General features: G+C 40.3%; 1 protein-coding gene across 13 annotated transcripts in view; it reads right to left on the bottom strand.

Annotated features, from left to right (window-relative positions):
- Positions 1-22,772, bottom strand: part of LOC137176048 (pleckstrin homology domain-containing family A member 5-like) — a 239,317-nt gene that overhangs the window by 124,816 nt on the left and 91,729 nt on the right. For 3 of the 13 annotated variants that reach the window (XR_010925787.1, XR_010925786.1, XM_067582087.1), the window contains exon 4: positions 9,965-9,981. The exons of the other annotated variants lie outside the window; for them this stretch is intronic. Coding sequence is in view for 1 of the 3 variants with exons in the window: in XM_067582087.1 (XP_067438188.1) it covers positions 9,965-9,981 (17 nt within the window). In the remaining 2 variants the exon portion in view is untranslated. The remainder of the gene's footprint in view (positions 1-9,964; positions 9,982-22,772) is intronic. 13 annotated transcript variants of the gene reach the window in all.

The following is a 22,772-nucleotide window of genomic DNA, read 5'->3' as shown; positions in this document are numbered from 1 at the left end:
TGTGTGTTCCTGTTTGCATTGGTCCATAGCACTTGGTTGGGTGTGGTGATCCTGGTGTCAATCACAAAATTTAAATTGATTAAATAAGCCAGAAATAAACACATATTCTTTGTTTGTCTGGAGGATCTCAATTTTATAGATAAACTTCTGTTAACCGCCTGCTTTCCACCTCCATGAAACTTGAAGCCCATGTCAGAATATGAAGGAATATGAAAAACTCTTGTTTATTTAGTCATTAGTACACAACGAAGGCAGCGCAGCACAACACGAACATTCTTCTGACTCTAACTCTCCTTTTAGATCTGTTTTGGTCTCCAGCTCCTGAGGGAAATATCTGTCTCTTTAGCTGCTAAATGCTCCACTAAGTCCACCAGCTAGTCTCTAACTGTATCTGTCTGGTGTCTATATAAACAGTGGGTTTATAGGAGCTTTTTGGCTAAATAATAAAATAAAGCTGTGGCTGGAATGCTGCCGATGAGAGCAGTGAGAGTAATCCAAAACAGTACAGATGCAGCCATAGTGCCAAAACAATGAACTGAAAGACGCTAAAATGCTCCTTAAGAGCTTAAAGGAACAGCAAAGTCAGGTGATAATTATATGTGTGTGTGTGTGTCACTACTTTCAACCACTTTCTCATTATCATTTTATCCATTTTTAGTATAAAAAATACTGATTATAGCAACTTTAAATATTGCTGTTGCTTGCAAACATTTACCAAAACTTAAAGGATATCTATCTCATCTACTTACAAGTATTATGTGTGTATCCAAAGCTATATATATATATATATATATATATATATATATATATATATATATATCATGTGCAGGGACGCAGTTCCGTTTACAGAGCTTTGCTAGCTTGTTGTGTTTGTAGCCTTCTAATGTACAATGAGGCACAAACCCAACAGGTTGTGATATGTAGCATTACAAGCTTCTGTCCCTTGTGTGCGTTTTGACAATATTTAAATATCAGCAATTCTGCTTAAACTTCACATTGTGTATTTTAGTCAAAGTGATATTCCAGAGCATTTGTGCTGCTGTGGTTTCTCATTTCAAGTTCTTTGGTATTCATAGAAATGGTGAAAGTCAAGACGCAGCAATGACTCTCTCACTGCGACCATGATTGTAGCTCACAGTAGGCTGCAAAGCTTCAAGCATTACAGCTGTTACTGAAGAGCTTTTCAACTGAGAGACACATGACGTTTATGTTGCAAGCCAATAAAGCTGCCATTAGGAATACATACAGTGCATTTAAAAAAGGATCAAAGATTAAAATTTACCACTGTGTTCGAGGCTGTGACTCCACACGTGTGCTGCTGGCTTTATGCTTACAACTGAGGTTCAATAGCATTTGACCTAACTCAGTATCAAATCTCTTTATCAAATCTGAATCCTTTCCAGTCTCTTATCAAATCAATTTTGCTTTACTTTTTCACATATAAAACTACCTACATTTACAAGCAACTGAAAGTCAAAGACGTAGATGTGTGATCACCTTTAGATGAATCAGAAAGCAGAATCAAAGCCTGTTGCTATAACCTGAAAACAAACTGAGCAGCAAAACATATGAAATGTTGACTAAATATATATCTGACACACTGATGTAAATGCTGTATCTTACTGGCTTCTATACCTTATTTTTCATGACCTCATGATGCAAATATAAGATTCAGAACTATGTTGTGTAATGTGACACAATGAGCATTTCAGTTGAGACAACTTATTACAGTCCACATGACTCACAGAGTGGTGTTACACAGTGAAATGTCTTTTTCCTAACTATTTTTTGCTGACTACAGACACCAGCTTGCAGAGAGCACTTTAAACAGACAACAGACTTACTTATGAAATTGAGGTTAATTAACTGCATCTGATATAATCTGCCACTGGGTGTCATTTTAACTGGCAAAAAGCAATAGTCAGCGCTTTTCTTTCTTGCACTTTGGTAATTAAAACCAGCAAGGACGGATAAAACTTGATAGAAGATTGGTTAGCATCGTAGCTAAATGAACACAGATATTTATTGCAGAGGCACCAGATCCAAAATGGAACCAGTTATTGGAAGCCAAACTTATGTTGTGTTAAGCTGCTGTTCTTTAAAAGGTGTGTGTCCAAACTAACTAAAGATGCTCCTTGTCATAATGTTTTTGAACCCTACTGATTGGATGGAACATTCAGCAAACCATGCAGTGAGCTCTTGTGACTTGTATAGATGTCTCAGCATTTGTCATGTTTCTACACTCATTTATTCAGGTTTTTCCTTTAATTTGTCACCCGTCGAATCAAAACATTTGAACCCTGAACATCACAGTTTAAGGGGTCACAGTTTGGCCTTTTTTCTTGAGCGTTGTGGAACAATACCTCTACAGAAGGCAGATTCATACCAGCGCTCTTTGATATTTCCAGGATAACATGCTCTTCTCTGTTTAGACAAAAAAGATCAACCTTAGGCTGACAAAATCCTTGCAAAAGTCAAAACAATCAGCTTCTTTTAGCTTCTGAAAAGTTGACATTTTGGAGAATTGTGTTTGCTAGAGGTCTATGACGCGGTAAGACTCACCTGCAGATGTGTGTGAAATAATCTCATCTGAATACCTGCATCCTCTCCTCCTCCTCTACATTAATGCTAACGTGTGTGCTGATGAGTGCTGTGGGTTGAATGAAAAGTAGAGCACTCTGGCTGGTATCTGTGAAGCGTTTCTACGTGCCTTCCGGGGACTCTGGGAAATGATTTCTACACCAGTGAAGAGCTAAGCGTCAGTGTCGACGTGCCGGTTTTCACCACAGCACACACTCTTTACGTCAGAGCCATGGCCATCGCTCTGCGCTCTGCAAGGCCTTTCCTCAGCTGTGTCACATGATGCACTGAGTCACAAGTCAGCTAACTGCCCTTTGAATGTGAGCACAACACACACACACACACACACACACACACACACACACACACACACACACACACACACACACACACATACACACACAGGGGCATGGCCGCAGCACCGTAGCACTGTAATGTAAAATGACACATGGTTAGATATGGCAGAACGGAGGGGCAGCCTGTGTCCTCCAGCCTGACATATCATCTCAGTGCTTCACCTACCTCCGAGCCACACACAAATCACCCATACATAAGGTCACACACTGAGAAACAAGCGTACGCATGCACGCACATAGACACACACACACACACACACACACACACAAATGTCAAGTGAAATGACAAAGCCTGTCTATCATTTTGCTGCCTTTTACAGCTGGTCTCTCACATCCTCCAGTAAGACAATGAAGGTTGAAAGTAGCTCAGTGGATACAAATAAATGATACCTGAAGCTGAACTCTAACCTAACCTACCTTAACATATCCTATAAGATGACAAAATGTACCGTTACATAACATAAAACATAACAAAACCTCATCTAACATTTAACATAACATTGCATTACATATCACATAATATATAACCAAACATTACATAACATGCATTAAGCTATATTCAGTATTTCACACTCAGATACCCTAAACCAGAGTGATAATGCTTAGTGTGTAAATGTAATGTACAGTAATGTGTTTTTCAATTTCAAACACTAACAAAGAGGAGTGTTCAAATGAGTCTCTGCTTGCAGGCACATCACATGATTTTAATGCAACTTTGACATCCACTAGGTGCAGGTACATATGTTCACTATGAGGGATTTTCATCAACCAGTGACTTGCCTGAAAAGTAGGAAATCAATCTGAAAACATACGTTAGAAAATGCTCTATTGCACCATTTTATATGTGCTGATGTTGTACAATATTAAAGTAATAACAACTTTGAAAATCAAAGCAATCATTTTGTACAGAAATGGAAGCCATTGAAAATGATTTAACAAGCTGACTCATTTCCTTCATAAGACTGAAGGAGGAGTTGACTGACAGCAGCTTGGTTTTATTACTGTAATCTGTAACCATCAATTATCCCAAATCATCAGTCTGATGACAGCTGCTCTCTTCTACTATTAGAACTTATATCATCATTTCATTTTGGGGCAAGGAGCAGAAATATGACAGCTTATAACATCCTTGAAAAGTTTTTTTGGAACAAACAGCTGACAGTGGCAATGTTGATGTGTTTCTATACAAGCCAATGCTGCAGGCTTTTTTCTGGAGGCGTCAGCAGGAATCAAACTTTCCTTTCTCTAACCTACATAAAACTCTTCTTCCCTCTGTTTCCCTCTGTCTATGCATCAGCCAGACAGTCGCTGCTTCTACTTTGCTTAGGTAACGCAGAGCTAATTATGTAATCATATTGGCCGGACATCTTCATTAAACCTCTGTCTAATTGAGGCGGTGAATTATTGGCCCTGGTTGCAGGGACGAACCAGCGAGAGAGAGAGGGATGAGATAATGAACAAGAGGAAGGGAATGGAAATGATTACCTCCACAGTAAGCAGCATGTGTGCGCTGACCTCAATCACGAACTGAGAGAGTGAGATTAAGGTGGCGGTCTTCATGGCGAGGATGGTGTTGCCAGGGGCGATTAAATGGATGACAGCATTTTTGTGTTTTGATTTCTTGGCGGGATACAGCAGCATGTAACAGGTTCCATTTACACTCGTCAATTCAAATGTCTCATCATTTTATACGCTGTCTTTTACACATATCTCATCCCATATGTCTGCGTCTCTTTTAGCTGTCTTGGTTTTCCTGGGCTACATGCTAATCTGGATCTCCTTACTGCAGTCCACAGGGAGCTGCTAATTCAACTGAAGCTGTTTGATTGCTGACAAAAAAACAGCTGAACAATAATAACTTGCAGCCTGGTAATCAGACTGATTTGCCATTTCATTTCACTTCATTATTAAGTGTGACATTGTGTTCATGTCAGTAATTTTATATATATTATCATTAATTATGTGACACCACAGAAGATGCAGTTGCAGTCGTTCGGAGCAGTTCACTTTTTCGCATTACTTGACGTTACAATGGTCATAGTAAAATCAAGGGTTTATTGATGCTAATCCTTAACAGACTGCAGAAAAACCGCCGTCTTTGTAAAGGGTAGGTCCTGATGAGTTTTACACTGTGTGTATATCTGTGTGTTCTGGTTTGACACAGTTATGATTTTAAGATCAGGGGTACAAATTTTGATGCAAATTGTGTCTCTTCGGTTCAAAGGGTTAGTGCCATTATGACATGGGGAAGACTGTCTGCTTTTACAGCATCTGTCTAGAATTTAGTGAATGAGAAATCAGATTGCAATGCGTCACTAATGCTTATTGTTTGCATTTACACATGTTTTTTTTTAAATATTGGGTCGCTATCCAGCTGCCCGACACACATGAAGTAGCTAGGAGTCAATGGGATAACAGTAAATCTACTCATAGTCACATGCGTTTCAGCAAAATCTACTGCGTGTATGTTTGTTTGATCGTGAACTTCATGCTTAAGTAATTCACCTGGAGCATCTCCCTGGCTGAACAGATGAGCAGTATGAGAGGGGAGGAGAAGAAGATATTTCACACAGTGTCAACCAAAGGTGAAGCTGATGGAGCGAGCTGAGCTGCGCGGCACAGAGAACACAATTTGGAGAGAGTGAGATGGACAGATTTAAAGTCAAAGAGAGACAGACGGAGAAAGAGGAGGAAGCACGGAGATTCCTCTCTAACATGGTGTCACAAAGGTGATCCATCGCTGTGAGCTGAATTCGCTAACAGCAGCTCCGCTTTCAGATGAGCGAGCTTTCACCACCCCATATTCTACACTCCCAGCTCGGCGGCGGTGGTGCTAGGAGAGGTGGAGGAGGCAGACAGAAAGGCAGGTAGACAGATAGCACGGTGGATTAGTGCACGCCTCATCTACCTCTCTGCTGCTCCCCTTCAAACACAGCATTTAGTTCTCACAGGTCTCTCTATCATTGCATGTGTGTGTGCTCACTCTTCAGCTGTCAGTGTAAAACTGATGTGGAAGAGCCGAACCTCTCTCTCTATCTCTATTCATATCTGTTTCTCCTCTCTTCCACCTCTTTTCTCAGTCAAGATTCGAACAAAATGCTTCGAATGCTGCACAAAATCTTTCAGGCGTCTGCCATCACCATTGGTAGTGATTGGCGAACAGTCTGCTCTGCTATCTGGTTCCTTCTTATCACGACTTCTATGTGGCTGGGTGAGCTGGCAGAACCGTGGAGCTCTGCATTACAGCCTCTGAGCAACATCCTGCACCGCATAACATCCATCAGGCTGCTGGCAACACGTTACGTAACAAGAAAGGTGCAGGTGGGCTTAAAGTCTGTATACAAATACATTTTTGTATGTTTTTACTGATGTGTTTCAAATGATTTGTCAGATCCTTTTTATACCAACGGGATCAATGCAATATTAGAATCACCTTTAGATTCAATGAAAAACACAAAAAGTCTGAGTTGAACATGACAGTTCAATCATGACCTTGAAAATTGTCATCTATCTACTAGGGATGTGCAGAGATCCCAGTATTTGTATTTGTATCTGTATTTGTTGAGGCAGCAAAATTATTTGTATCTGTATTTGTATTTGAATAAAAGTGGAAAGAGGCTTAAAAATCCTGTTTTTGTTTTTATTACACTTTTAATTTTAGAAAATTATTATGATTACTGAGCTAAAACTTTACTCATCGCCTCATTGCAGCCAGACCTATCTATTTGTACACCCATAACACAGAGACAGCACACCGTGTAACATGTAGGAAGGAACTTCAAAGGTGATTCTTGCTTTGCACTTTTCATTTATTGCCTATTTTTTACAACCTAACTTTGTGGAAAGGAGAAGGGGAACAACAGGTTATGGAGAGTCTTTAAGAGCACTTTGCTTGTGTCAGTAGCTTAACTTTATCTCTGGGGAACACCCCCAACAAATAATTTCTAAAATATTTGTATGAAACAAATATTCATATAAAACCCACTATTTGTGCTTTGCCGAATAATGTATTTGTATTCAGGCACATCCCTACTATCTACTAAAGCAAGGAATCTCTCTGTCTGTCTATATGTATGTATGTATGTACTTGCACTTGAGTTACAGAAGCGAGTTGAACAGAAGCTAACCAGATGTGATGTCATGACTTCGGCTCTCTATATGCTCTTATCATGGGTTGACATGACTATATTTGTAGGGCATTTTTGTTGCAGTATTTTGTAATGTATTGAGCTTTTGAGTTTTACTCTTTCACTGTTATCTCGTGCTTCTAAATTACCTTAAAATTAACTAAAATATCAACATAAATCTTGCATTGTGACAAGTACAGGACTTTGCAAAACACTGCATTCAAGCAGATATTATAGCACCTGGGCTGTATTACTAGTACATTGAAGGTAGTGCCTTAGAAATCTATGACAGCGCAATAATCAATATTTGACTTGTCAGAGTTGCTAAGAGTATATTCAGAATTTTCAATGGGCTCTGCACTGACTTAAAGGTTGGTCAGTTGTTCAATAATTCAGTCAATGTATGTGATGGGAATGCAATACTGTTTTTTCAGGACAGTTCTATCGTTACTTCTCATGCAGACTGCAGTTGAGATAATCGTACAGATGAATGCCAGATATGTAGAAGCAGAGACACTGAGTGGAGCTCATATATATACTTGAAAAGTGTCAACTTGATGAATGACATCATTAACTTGACTTAACTTGATGAAACCCACACTGGCAGCGGGTCAGTTTGTATCCATCTCTGGTGCAACAAGGGTTTATTTACCCAGAGGAAGCTGACAGCTCTTCTCTAGCTTAGCCCTGCAGTTTCATACCACTGACCTTCCTGGTACAAGCACCATCTTCTATGCTTGACCACATTTACTGCCACAGTTGTGTTTGTAGAAGAAGAAGATTTCTTAAATGTGCACTGTGTAGAATTTAGTGGCATCTAGTGAAACGGACTTGGCAAAAATGGAATATAATATTCACAAGTATGTTTTAATTAGTGTATAATCAACTGAAAATAAGAATTGCTGTGGGGTCCTCTTCCACGGAGCCTGCCATGTTGCACTGCCATGTTTCTACAGTGGCCCAAACACTGGCTCTAGAGAGGGCCTCTTGTGAGTTTCGCGGCCACTGTATGTTCTCCTACACACTTGGAAGGGGAGAGGGAGGGGTATTCAGTTGGTTGCAATCTGCAACCTCACCTCTAGATGGCACTGAATCCTACACACTGGTCCTTTAAATCATGAAATACTCTGTTGGTGAGGTATTTTCAATTATTTTTTCCAGTACAGGTTGTTCCAAAAATTGTATATTGCTGTTAAATGGATATGCATTGATAGACACCTTTTTTGGGGAAAAAAACTAACTGGAGGTGCTTCATTACTGCTGATATAACAGTCCAATGGACAGTAAAGCCTTCTGGGTGACTGTGTATATGTATATGTATATGTGTAGACCCTGTAGTCTGATAAAATTGCTGGCTGTAACTCAGAGTGTATCTGATAGTGCCACAGGGTCCCTTAGAGCAGTCTGGGTATGATTCAACCAATTTTTAAAAGGCTGATAACAATATTTTTATATTAAGGCTGCTGTTATTAGACTGATTGAAATCCCAGAGTTTTCTCTTGCTGTAAGGTATCAACATTGTTTCATTGTATCTTTGTAGTTTATATTTGGATGCCAGGTGTAAACATGGTTAACTTCATAGTAGGAAGTTAAATAACTTATCAGATATCAACAGCACTGAGCGGCTCAGTGTCTTGCAGCCTGTTGCACCAGCTGAACCTTGGTTGGTCACAAGATTGATTGTTAAAGTCAACACTCACTGCTACATTGCAATTGCTTCATTTCACATTAAACTCACCACAACAGCTACAAACTAAGTCAACCATAATCAAAATGGTAATCGTCATAAAGAGTGCAGTTTCAGTGTGTGCAGTGTGCTCAAGTACTTACTTGACAATAATCTGCTCAGTATCAATACTAGAAGTAAAAGTCTCATTAATTTTTCCCATAGACCATGTTAGTGACTCACTGTTAAAGCTCCTCTATGGTTTGGATCGGCATGAAACTCTACTGTTTAAATAATCAGTACAAAAGATGAACAAATGCATTAGAAAATATCTTGTTCTTTGATAAACAGTAGAAGGTACAAGCCTGTGGACATAAAAACTTCGAGGGGAAGAGGGGAGTTAATTACAACTGCCAAGGTACATATGATAGCCAAGGTATGAGTTATCATACTATTTATATAAAACTTGATTGCTTTTGCTGATTTGTTAAGCAGCTGAACTACTGTTGCCAAAAGTATCACCTCTACTGTCTTGATTATTTGAGGAACAATTTTTAATGCACTTTCTACAACAAGTTGGATTACCAGCTGGGTAAAGCGGAGACTGTCTTTGGGTCCCAGACCCTTTGAGGCCCCTGGACCACCAGTATTACACTGTGGCAAGTGGTTGCACCACTAAAGCACAATATAAACTTCTACTAGAGACTCCTGAACTTCAACTCTGTGTCAACAGTGTCAAAATCTAGATTTTATACCGTTAATTTTTTGGTTGATATTATATCCAAAAGTGGTAGAAAATGGGGAATAAAAAGAGGCTTACAGATCATTCATGCCCTTGGGCTTCTTAACAAGTTACATAGCGCATCCATGAAATGTTTCAAATCTGATGGATGCCATGATTGCACTTTATACAGCATTCCAGTGTAGTCAAATACAGGTTTATATAATCACATGAATCTTAAAATACCTGACAGGTAGCTGTTAGAAGTCATATACAAACAGCCAACCAACAAAAAACTACATGACGAAGACAAAAACGATCAAAAAGGTTTAACATCATGAAAGCTTCAGACAGCAGATTCAAAGATGAAAGCATCAGATATTGCCAGTGTCAGCCTAATGTCAACAGCAGCTTCCAGTGGAGCTGCAGAGGAAAGCAGCTGTTGTACTGTGGATGAATATCAAGCAGTGAACCAAACAAAAGCGCATTAAGTCAGGACGTGTCCAGGGCTTACCATGACCACGGGGTGTGCTGGGAACATGAGACAGAGAGAAAAACAGAGATGTTTACACCTTCTACAGCTGTCTGTCTCTGCCAATCTCTGCCTATGTTTAACCAGGAACTGGGCACCTGCTACTGGTCTGCTTGTAGCCCTCTCTCTTTCTTTCTGCCACACATATACTGTACACACACACACACTTGACATTGAAAGCAGCAGCAGAGCATTGCCAAACTGGGTCAGTTTGTAGCCAGCTTCAGGAAGAGGCTGAGGGATGCTGATGACATTTTGAAAAAAAAAAAACTGTGTCCGTGATGCTGCTGCTGCTGCTGCTGCTGCTACAGCGGCTGCAGGCATCACTGAGGCTGCTGCTCGCTTGCTTGTGTGCTGGAACACACCACAAGGAGAGTTTTTATCTAGGATTGTTTGATTCTTTCTAAACTGTGAGAAATGTAACAATCTTACAGTAAAAAAAAAGGTGTAATAGATTCACCTGTGTTTAAATCCCAAAAACAAAAATGATGTCTTGCATCACTTGCAATACAAAAGCTGTTTCTGATAAAACACTTAAGTGAATATGGACAGAACAACTAATGGCAGGTACATTCAACTTAAGCCCCTTCAAACAAGTACGTTATTATATTCACAAACATGGCAATTTTACACGTTGGTCTCAAGTTCCGTCACTTTCCTCAGTCTGGAGTCTGAACTGAATGTGGTTACTTCAGGCTACAGCAGCACACTGTTGAACAGAGAGACAGATAAATGCATGTTTTGTTCTGCCTTTTTGTAATACATTTATCATTTCTTATGTATCAAATAAATTCACTCTAATAAAATAAAATCACACTAATGAACCCCCAAATATCACTTCAGCAACCCCCCGTACAGCATTTACTTATGAGGATGTGTTGGTCCTATCACTAACACAGTGTTTGATTTATGTTAATTATGTGAACCTAAGACTACTTATCCAGTGTTTCCCCTATATACATTCTGCAGCCTCCTCCCGCCGCTGCCCCAGAGCAGTGGACCTAGAGGAAACACTCTTATCTATTTAAAGCAGGTTGAAAAGTGATGCTGCACATTGAGATAGACATTAGCCTGCTGTTCATTTGTGCTTCTTATTCTTCTGTATTGTACACTAAAGAATATACAGTGAACGAGAGCTGTGCAACACTTCTTAATGTACTGTTCTTGCCAAGATGCCAGCATGACCACAGAATGTACAAGGACTACAGAGCAGGGATGTAGTGTAATTTATGTAGGACTGCATGCGATTGTAAATGGAAACATGATGGATGTAGGTTGTATACATATAGAGATCAGGGAGAAGAAGAGATGAAGAGGAGATATCTGTGCATCTCCATCCACAGAGAGAAAACAGAGAGAGAGAGAGGGCACTGTGCTGCGCCTGCCACAAGTGCTCCTACTCCAGGCTGCTGTTGTCATGGTTACCCATCTCCACACATACTATATCTGTACACACACATACATACATGCCTCAAGCACACATGGACAAACCAAAAAGAACACACACACACACACAGTTCGCATACCAAACAGAGAAAAGAAGCAGTAAAGAGAAGCAGAGATGGAGAGATAAATAAAGAGGAAAAGCAGAGTGGTGTACGCTCCAGTGATGGAGAGAGCGGGAAGGAAAGACAAACTGACAGAGCGAATCCACCCGCTCATCCATCTCCTACTTCGTCCATCAAGCCGTTCTCCTATCAGCCCATGACTCCATCAAATCTGAGACAATCCGAAAGCATCAAACAAGGACACACACACACACACACACACACACACACACATACTCAGCTTATCCAGAAAAGTGTACACAGCTCTTGTTTATTTAAAGTGATGAGGAACCTTGAGATGTGACAGCAGAGATGCTGTGTGACATTCAGAAGGCTTAGACCAACAGACAGAGATGGATTATGTCACAGAGGGTGGTGGTGGGGAGGGATGGGGGGTGGGGGGGGGCATCTGTGGTTCATGACTAATGCAATAAATAAACTAAAAGAATATCCCTTTAGTTACAGACTGAGCTTCAAGCACACACACACACACACATATAAAATTAGCAGCCACAGCATACTGCCACACACTCTTACACAAATGTGACTCAACTTTAAAAAAATCAAAATAAAAGCAGCAGCGCTTCCCGCAAACAACGGCCATAATCTCTCCCCCAGCATGCAGCGGGTCTGAGCGGCTGGGCGGAAACACAGTATAGTCTAAAAACATCAGACAACCAGCTGCTGCTATACAAGAAAACAGAAAACATGTAGATACAGTGAAAGCAAACGTCTTACCTGGTGAGGGAGCGTGACGGAGTGGTACAGCGGATGAGCAGGGAGAGAAAAGACAGAAAGAGAATCTGTTAGCTGTCAACAAACACTGTCAAACATGTATGGATGTTCACCTGAGACAATGAAATTCAGGAACTTAGAGGCAAAAGACTCATTTTCTTAGTGATGAACAACATTTCTGCACCTCTTAGCATCAATAAATCCTCTTATGCCTAAAATGGTGCAACACATGTAGACTGTTTTCATCAGATGGAATGATGTAGCCATAAAAAAAACGTGCACACATGAATATTTCACACAATGTAACACGCAGTAAACAATATATGTATACTTTGTGAGGGAAATTTGTTTTTTTAAATTTTAAAGCAACTTAAAGCAAGTTATTTCAATGCTTGGATCTGATAAATAAATGTTCCAGCTGTGTGGCTGGGTGAGACCTTCTGGAACTGTATTTTTTTATTGTCATGGGATTTTACCAGAGATAAAACTTAAGACTTGAATGTCTCAAGTCACATCAAGTCTTTAGGGAGTGACGTCTCCTGTAAGTCAAGCTTCAAAAAGCTTTATTTTGTGTTTGAAGTCTGACTCAAGTCATAAATCACAAGTCAGCAGCTCTGATAAGCACCATACTATTACTGTCTGGTCCACCCATTACTGTCACAGCGAAGGGTTGAGCAAAACAGCATGAACACCTGATGATGTAACGTAACTAAAACACTACACCCTGTGGGATGAGTTGAATCGATACCTCTCACCCATAAAAGCTGAAGTGAAGGTTCGTGAAAGGTAAATGAAGGTGGGATTTATTGCAGGGGGATTGCAAGACTTTGCACAAGTGTTGCTTTTATTGTGTCCACTCCCTGCATCTAACAAACTCAGCTCAACACTACCCCCCTCACACACAGCCACGCAACTGCAGCCTGACAGCTACCTTCCTCTAACACATCTGACTGACCTGCACCACTGTGACTGAACTGCATCCCCGATTATTTCAACGCAACACTTAAATAACTACAAATGAGACAAAAAAAAAAACAATATAGACACAGTGATGTTCTGGGCGAGAGACCACAGAGTTGTTGAAGCCAAAGAATCAAGCTGCCATAACCATCTGATTGTGGAGATTGTTAAAGAACTCTGCAGAAAACACTCAGGCAAACATGAATCACAGCTGAAGCAGCAGACAGACTGATACGGCGCTTTAGAGAATTGATTTTTGGTGATTTAAAATATATTTGAGGCTAAAATGTTTTTTTTATGTAGTGCTGACAGACGTGCAGCACAGAAATCACTAGTAGGAGTTTGAACTGTTAACATTCAGATATTGACATCATATTAAAGCCTTAACTGGGTTTGAATGTGTTATTTTTCAAAATAAAGTGACTATTAGAACCATCAGCTTACAAACCATCTGATAGCACACACACACACACACACACACACACCACGACCAGTCAACAAATACTGCTTAGCAAGTATGTAGGGCAGCTAATGGATCTCCAATAAATGCTTAGCGATTTTAGAGCTGAAGCCACATTCAGCTGGAACAAGCTCATCTAAACCACCATTAAGTGCAACATTGAAAGCCTGATGTCAATACAACGTGTTGTAAGTTTGGGACGTCTCACATTTGTATGGCAGGCCCTGCTGTGCAGCAGGAGAAGTCCTTGTCCTTTTGTCTCTATTAAACAACCAAACTGTCTGTGTCACATCAGCAGCAACATGTAATCTCTCAATAATGACCTGATAGTCAAAGAAAGCTTCACAATAGCTGCTGAATGGACCTTGTTTTTGTCAACGGCTGTTTTCAAGGTCAAAAGTGAACTTTCAATCTCAGTATTTATTTCAATTCTGTTTTTCCCTTCGTTATACAACTTAACCTTGCACACTTAGCCTGCATTCAAATTAATGGAGCAACGTCTTAATGCAGCTATTTCACAGCTGACTGGCTCCGCATTAGGAAAGTGCAACCTGGCTCACAGCTTTCCTTTGATGATGTTCTATAATATTTTCCTATAGCGTGTAAGAGAGGATGTCAGTGTGGATGTGTTGTTGCAGAGAGCAGCGACCAATAGGAGCAGAGAGGTGCAGTTGACCTGCAAAATATCACAGAAATACAGGAAAAACATGTTTTTTAAAACCCAAACCACTAAACTACTGGCTGCTGTTTGTCACTCAAGCACAGCTGGTTGTTTCTGTTTTTTCTTCTTTCCTCTCCTATTAATCATCTCACGACCCCTCAGATTTATCTGCTGACCCTTTGGAGGGGCCCGACCCCTAGGTTGGGAACCACTGGACTAAACTATACTAACTGTATATAAAGTAGTGTAAACTAGCTCCACCTCCAGCAGCTACAACAGTAACATGCTGCTCTAACACTGATGCTTTACTATTAATAATCTAATGATGTCATATATAATAATATATCAGTCAGAGGGATTAAACCACTACTTAAGGAAAGGATCTGAATATTTCTTCCTGCAGTCCTATGAAGCTCCTGTGATTCAGAACCTGGACTCTCTCAGCAGCACAGACGCTAAGCAGCAGTAGAACTGTATCTCCCTCTTGTGGCCACAAACAAACATGACCACTACTCAATAATCCAGCATATAAACAATCATTCTTTCCAGGAGTTCCTAGATATTTCAACGTACACCCTGACAGACAGACCATCACTTAATGAAAAGCTCTCACCCCGGACTCTGTCTGGGCTGTGTGGGAAGAGAATGAAATAATTCTGTAATAATGTTTAAGTGAATAAAATAAAATTCATAAATTCCTTATTATGCCAGAGGAACATTTAGAATCCCCCCGGGATGGTCTCGGCACTCCGGTTTGTAAAGTCTAGATTCAGGCGTTCATTCACTAAACTTCATCATTATTTAAATATGGTTTCAGAACCACTTCAAAAACCGCTTAAGGTGAAGTGTTCAGAGAACAGGAGGGTTATAAAACAGCGCGGTGGCGCCGACAGCAAATGAAGACACAGGGGAACAAAAGGCAGGATGAAGAGCAACAGAGCAGAAAAAGAGTGTGGCGGTGTAGAGAAAGGCAAATGAGTAAAAATAGCTTCCAAGATGATGAGTGTGTGATCTGCTGCTGCGGGGAAGAAGTGCGGACAAAAGAAGCATTTTGTGACCTTTTTTTTGTAGATATAATGAACCAATAAAGATGCCCTGTGGAGTTTCTGACCTCTAGTAGTACTATGCAGCATTTTTTTATGAGTGGGTCCACGTTTTGTTTGTCTCATGCACATGCACGAGGACACATGGGTCACGTGATGAGATAAAATCAATCATCATAGCAGGTGTAACTGTTGATCAGCTCCGTTTAGAAGAAATAAAGAGTTGAAGCGGAGCATGTTCTGGGTCATGTTGAGCTTGACTGACAGGTGTCTCTGCTTGGCTGCTTGATCCTCCTACCCTGAACACCCACTCCACTCCAGAACACACCCGAGCTCTAGAGCACTCTTCAGAAAACCGTCTGAGCGAGAAGTAAGAAGACGATATCACGAATCGTCTCACCTGTTCGTCCTAAAATCAGTCTCAGACAATCAACAGCTAATCTAAAAAGTTCTGAAAAAGAAGCCTGAGGGAAGACAATGATTGACTGTGTCATTAAGGTAAAATAAGTGTGAAGCGGTCTGGCTTTAGAATAATAAGTCATGAAGAGCTGATTCATGGCCCCATTGTGAGGATAAATCAGCATATACAGCCAGTGCTCAGTGCTGAGGAACAACCTCCTCCTGAAGGCTCTCGCTCACTCACAGCCGGCGAAGCCTCTTCACACACACACACACACACACACACACACACCTCGTTACCATAATCTGTGTCGGCCTCACGTCTGAATAAGCACCTCAGTCACTTTTACAGAAAGGTCAGAACGGCAGTCTTACAAGGTCGCACCTGAGAAATTTCTGTTACATTTTCAACACAGGTCTGAAGTGAATGCTGTTAAATTAACATAGAGAGCACAGCGGCACAAGGTCAAGCATGCAGAGAGAGTTTAATGATGAATGTGATGTGAGGATGTATCGGTGGATTGACTGAGAGGAGCGGGGGCGAGTGTCTCTCGCGCTCGCAAAGGTTATTAAGACACGAACAGCAAAATAAGTTCCACAGTGATGCAGCCTGAAAACACTCTTCTTCCCTCCCATCATAAACATCTTTAACTCTTTCTCTAAATGTCCCGTCATGTCTGAACGAAGCCGTAAGGAGCATTAATGTAAAAGTCGCCTCTGTGTGAATGAAGCTAGATGAAGCCAGTGATGTTACCTTCTCCATGTCTGAAAAGGGTTTCATCATGGTCCAGCTCTCCCTGCTGACTTCTACTCAACACTGAGTGGAAGAAACCTGAAGCTGAAGCTGTCCAGCATCCAGACACAAGCAATGACTCATGGAAATATCCAAACATACACAGCTCGGGAAGAAAAAAAAAAAGAACAAACAAAAGAAAGAAGGAAAGAACAAACGAGAGAAAGAAAGAACCAATGAACAAAAGAAAGAACAAACAAATTAAAAGAATGAAAGAACGAACAAATAAGAGAAAGAAAGAACCAATGAGCGATAGGAAGAACGAACAAAAGAATGAAAGAGAGAGTAATCAGGTTCTTGTCTGAGTCAGAGGAGGTCACAGACTTGATGAAGGGTCTGACTCACTCCAGTGATCATCTCTTTAATATCTGAGCTTCCAGCAGGAGACGTAGGAACATCTTGAACCCTTAAGCATTAATGGACACAGTGTGTATGATAACTACTGTCTACATTCAGGCTAATATGTAATATTTAATAAAGACCAAGTGCAACATGTCAACATCTGCTCACACTTCCACATCTGTTCTTACCATCATCTTCTCACTCACTGTATAATCAGTAGAACATACTGATAAATAATGAATATCCTTCTTGTTTAGTCTGATAGTTGATATTGTATATTTTGGTACTTTTATGTTATTTTTATATTTCTGAATAACTTGCAACTGATTGGAGATGCTACTGTACTTTTTGTTAATGGAGACAACGACAATAAAGTTCTATTGAATCTTGAATTTTAAAGAATTAAAAGAAAGAAGAGAAGAAAGAAATGAAAGAATAAAGAACCAAATGAAGAAAAGGCAAAAGAAAGGAGCAAGAGAATCAAAGGAAATGAAGAAAGGAAGGAAGAAAGAAAAGAAAAATGAGAGAAAGAAAAAAGAAAAAGAAAATGAGGAACAAGCGAAGGAAAGGAGGAAAAGAAATAAAGGAAGAAAAAATGGAAAGAGGGAAAAAACTCAATAAGGAAAAGTAGAGATAAAGGCATAATATATAAAAGGAACAACGCTGAATTAAAGAAAGAGATTACAGAGCATTAGAGAAGAAAAGCTAAAATAAAGTCCTGTCATCAGAGCAGACAACAAACCACAACACAGCAAACACAAAGAAAGATAAAAGTAAAAGCAAACAGATACATGAAAGAGGAATAAAGCACTGAAGGCCTCGGAAAAGAACAAATACAGTCAGAGAGAGAGACAGAAGTGGGAGTGTACAGGCCGGGAGGAGGATCAACATGAGAGGAAGGGGGTGATATTAGGAGGAGACGGAGGGTGGGATCTCCCTCCTCCTCCTCCTCCTCCTCCTCGGAGTGTGTGATGTGTTGCAGCCGAGCATGCAGCCTTCATTATGGGCCCGTAATTAAAAGAAGACAAGAGTGGAAAAGTGCTGAATACTCCCGGCAGCGTCCCGGGAGAGAGAGCCGGGATCAAAGCCCGCCCAGACACACTGCACGCACGCACCCGGCGCAGGCAGCGCCCAGAGCGGCCCGCCGCCGCTCCACCTGAGCTTCACCCCCCACCCCCCACCCCCCTCTGATGGCAGCGATTAGCATGAGGTGGAGGAGGAGAAGCTGTGGGGGAGGATGGGAGGAGACGAGAGGAGGGTGAGATGGAAGAAGAAACACAGAGCGATAAGAGGGAGCGAGGGGGAGGACGTCTGCTTCGACGTGCAGGAATCAGACAGATTTTTTTGCTTTCTGGACCACCAAAACTTTTCCACTTTTCCTATTTGTAACATAGAGCTGACATGCATCCTCATGAGTTAAACACATGGTATGAGTTACAGTAGTCAGCGTCACATGAATGTCAGTGATATGATGAAAGGCTTTAACATGGAAAAAGAGTTACTATTCCAACTTTCTGTAAAATGATTTTAAAACAAGCTCCATGAAAATAAAATACAGCTTTTGAGGTTTCCATTGAAGGGTATGACTTGGCCTGTGATTATGCCTGCAGCATACGAAGGAAATATCTGATGCATGACAGATTTGTTGCACATTTCAATTGCAATAAAACAAAAATATATTGAGTGCAATTTCATTTCATTTCTATGATTTTATGTGCCAAAAGTAAAAAACCCCAAAACTGCCTTCTGCTGCTGGAAACAAGGTTAACGAGAGCTGTGAGAGTCAATCAGAAGAGTATAGTTGTGGGTGGTAAAAACAAAACAAGAGCTGAAAGAGGCTAAAAAGCACTTCAGAGCTGAGAGGATATGCAGAGTTAATGATTCTCTGTGGGTTCATCACTACAAGTGACTTCTTTCACATGACACATGGTCATTTGACCAATTCTTAATATAAAAATATTAATTATCGCAGCTTTAACTTTTCTTGTAGCTTATGTAATGTGTCTGCAGATGCTTTATAGTGAAAGCCATCCAGTAATTCATGCCTTACCTCCCCCTAACCAAGACTCCAACCAGCTGAAGTGTTTTTACTAAAGCATCTGTAGGCACACGGACGCTTTCTCTTTTAAAAGGCTTAGAAGTATTCATTATTCATGCACTAAAAACAACATTTCTCATTTATTTTAACAACACTGCGGGACAAAGGTAACTGTTGAGGAGCTTCTACACCTGTTGCATCATGATCCTTATGAAAGATCTTTTCCATTTTCAAATAACAACAGTTGGTAATTAGGTTAACTAATGATATCATGAAGCAAAGCTAACAACTGGCCCACAAGGCTACACAATGTCAGCTAGCTAACAGAAGAGTTGATAGAAGCTCAATATACCACATGGCAGCCTGCAAGAGGTATTACCAGTCAGAGTGCTGAAAGAGACTTACTTCATTTATATGAATATGTGACACTGGTAGAACATTACCCTTTAGTAAATAGTCATGATATATAATGTTGGGTCTAAGTAAATCAGATGTTTAAAAGAGAAGAAAGATCTAACTCTGGAAATAACGCAAAATAGCTAAGTGCTAAGACAAAGACATATAACGTGCCTCTCCTTGTCACTGCAGTTTACCCTCTCAACCACAAACTACTTTGAAAAGTCGAATAAATGTAATCCAAATCTGATGCTTCCACTCACATTTCTTTATTCATCAGAAATAATCTCATAAAAACTAAGCCATATCGATATACCGTATTAGGAAGGCACACACAGATACACGGCTGAGTGAACAGATAACAGTCTTATTGTTCTGTTTGTGAACTTTGTTGTAAAATCTGAACACGTAGTCTACACAACACTGCTTCCATGATTAAATGATTAATAATTCTCCACAAACCAACGACCAAAACCAGAGTCAATTAACTGCAAAGGCTCATAGAAAGTGTGTCTCTTCTGGAGCACAGTGCTATTTATCAATTACTGGGGATAGATGGGAGGATGGACAAGTTCTGTTGTACAGTCTATTACACATTGTTCACAGAACTTCAGGCATTAAATGTGAAGTTGCCCTTCTGTGTCAGTACAGAATGCAAGTTCCTGTGAGGACAAACAGAAGAAGTGTCAGCTAGGTTAAAGGTCAAAGCCAGTGCAAATCCAAACCCGTCCTTCCTTCTCCAATATTCTCATTTTTAAGCAATGTGTAGCCCTCACATGCAAGACAAAAATGCATGGAAACAGTCTATTTAGAAGTACATTTTTAAAAGTTTTTTGATGGAGAAGGATCTGGGCTCAGCCCCTGATGGTTAACAATCCAGCCAACGCCACTGGTACCTGTATAGCTGCCCTGAAGAAGATGTCCCCATTCTTAACCCCACCTTTAAAACTCTGATTCACTCAGTTATTTTTCCAACCAGGGAAACAACTGTCAATGAGCACTAGGAATGTGCAGAGAGCCCAGTATTTGTATTTGTATCTGTATTTGTTGAGGCAGCAAAATTATTTGTATTTGTATTTGAATAAAAGTGGAAAGAGGCTTAAAAATCCTGTTTTTGTATTTATCACGCTTTTATTTTAGAAAATTCAAGTGTTACAATAAGTGTTCATGAATAAACTACCTTACGAAGGAGGTCCCCTCACCAGGTCTCGAACAGGAGTGACCTGCTTCTGACCTGCTCATGTTTCTTCATTGTTGGACTTCATTGTAGAAATGTTAGATATTATTTTGGTGCTATAATGTTATCATAACCAGTAGAAATGACGGCCAAAGCTACACAAATGAGACCAATATTGTAATAAACCAGAATAAGCCTTTAACATAACTTATATTCATAGTAAATTCTCCGAGCATTATTCAATCACTCCTGTACCTGGAACACTCTGGGTTTGAGTCATTTCTCTAAGTTTGACTGATGCAGTGTGTGCTCTTTGGCTGTGCAGCATAACACTGTCATCAAGATGAATGCCTGAACGTTCATTGCATCTGGTAAATAAAGTGGTTCGGGTTCTGACATCTACTTATACAAAATAAATGGGTAGGGGTATTATTCCCACTCAATATGACAAAGTCTATAATGTTGTCCTGTAATGCAGTTCTTCCCAGAACAGCTCCTGAGGGCAGATAGAGGAGGAAGAGCAGTAAATGAGATGACTCCCTCCAATGTTCCCACATCCATCAGCAGGCACATCATCAGCTGAGGGGTTGCAAAACACTCCATTACATACCAGCACTCGATATTACGCATAAACCACTACTCTTAAGCAAAGGGATGTTTTTTTGTCTAGCGTTCATTTATCCAGAGACGATTCCGTGTGCACGCTTAGTCTTTCTTTAACCACTCGATGTGTTCAGGCTGCCTGACAGTAGAATCAAACATGGATTTGTTCATCTGATTTATATTGAGAGAAGTGAGAAAAAGAGCCCACAGCACTTTGGCACTAAAAGCAAACACCATGTTAACACCATAGCGGAACAAACTCTACTTGATTCGGCAGCTGTTGCCAATTGACTATCATACTCAGATCTGGTGTGTGAAATGTATCATTAATGCACACTGAATCAATAAATCACTCTGATGAGTTTTTCAACCAAAAAGTGGAACTGCCTGTGAAGTGTTTGCACAGTCCACAAGCAACCAACATGGCCAATTCGAGGGTCCACGCTGGTCCATGTGGTTGTCATCCACCCATGTCCGCAAGGTCTGCATGGACCCCTCTGCGGTAGAGGTCTTCTTGGGTTCACTCATGGGTTCATATTCTACTCAGTCTAATTAGGTTGGGTCTCCTTTTACTTGCTGTGGGTCTCAGGTCTGTATGTCAATGCGTCCAATACCCGAGTGGATCCGAACGGATTCACAGATATTACATTTATTATTCATTTATATTAAATAAAATAAAGAGTAAATAGGTTAGAACATTGTCTTTTGTCAGTCTATCACCCAGTTGACTACAGAAGGTTTTATTGTTGGTACAGGAGGTGGAATAGGATTTTAGTTATTATATGTTATCTGAGTTTGAAGCATATAAACAAATTATTTTTGTTTTGTTCTTAGGGCATTATTATTAAAATACTGCTGCTCTTTCCCACCGTGGCTGCTTGGTAATTGATGGAATTAATTGATGCTGGTCTCTCTCTCTCTCTATCTCTCTCTCGGGTTGGGTCTGGCTGTGCTTGCGTCCCCCTCAGGTCAGGTTTCTCCTTTTTGAAAATTAATTTATGCACAGCGAGTTCAGGTAGGCTTTCCATGGGTCCATTTCTGGTTGGGGCAAACATTTTGGACCCCTGAAGACCTCTACTCCACGGACAGAGAATGCCTGTCTCATTTACTGTATGTATGTACTGTATTCCTATTCTCATTAACCCGTTTTTCGACTTTTTCTTGTTGTTCAGCAACATACAGAAATTCCTCAACTGCATTCAGACTAAAAACAGCCCTGAGTAAAACAATAGTAGAGACTGTGTTGGTGTTGGTGTTCATAAGACACAGTGGTTTGTAATATTCACAGACTAGATTTTACAAGTCCACAGCTGTCTGCAGACATGGAACATGGAAAGCATGAATTGGCCTTTACTGTACCTGCAGTTCCTCTGAAGGCCACAAGATGCTGACATGAATAAAGTGTCTTGAAGACAATAGGAAAACCAACAAATCACTTTTTTTCCCCTGCAAGAAGTTATAGATTAAATAGTTTGTGTCCAATTTGGTCATTTGATTACTTGTAAAATTGTTAGGGAAGTTGTACCACTAAAATACTAAATTGGGTTGTACAACATTCTATAATAATGTTTTGTTATATTACGCCAACATATCACATATTAATGAAGTTCAGTAAACTTACTCACATAGATCAGAT

Source organism: Thunnus thynnus, chromosome 23 (genome assembly GCF_963924715.1).
Source record: "Thunnus thynnus chromosome 23, fThuThy2.1, whole genome shotgun sequence".
Taxonomy (NCBI): domain Eukaryota; kingdom Metazoa; phylum Chordata; class Actinopteri; order Scombriformes; family Scombridae; genus Thunnus; species Thunnus thynnus.
The sequence above is the reverse complement of the archived record's forward strand: the minus strand, read 5'-3'. Positions and strand labels throughout refer to the sequence as shown.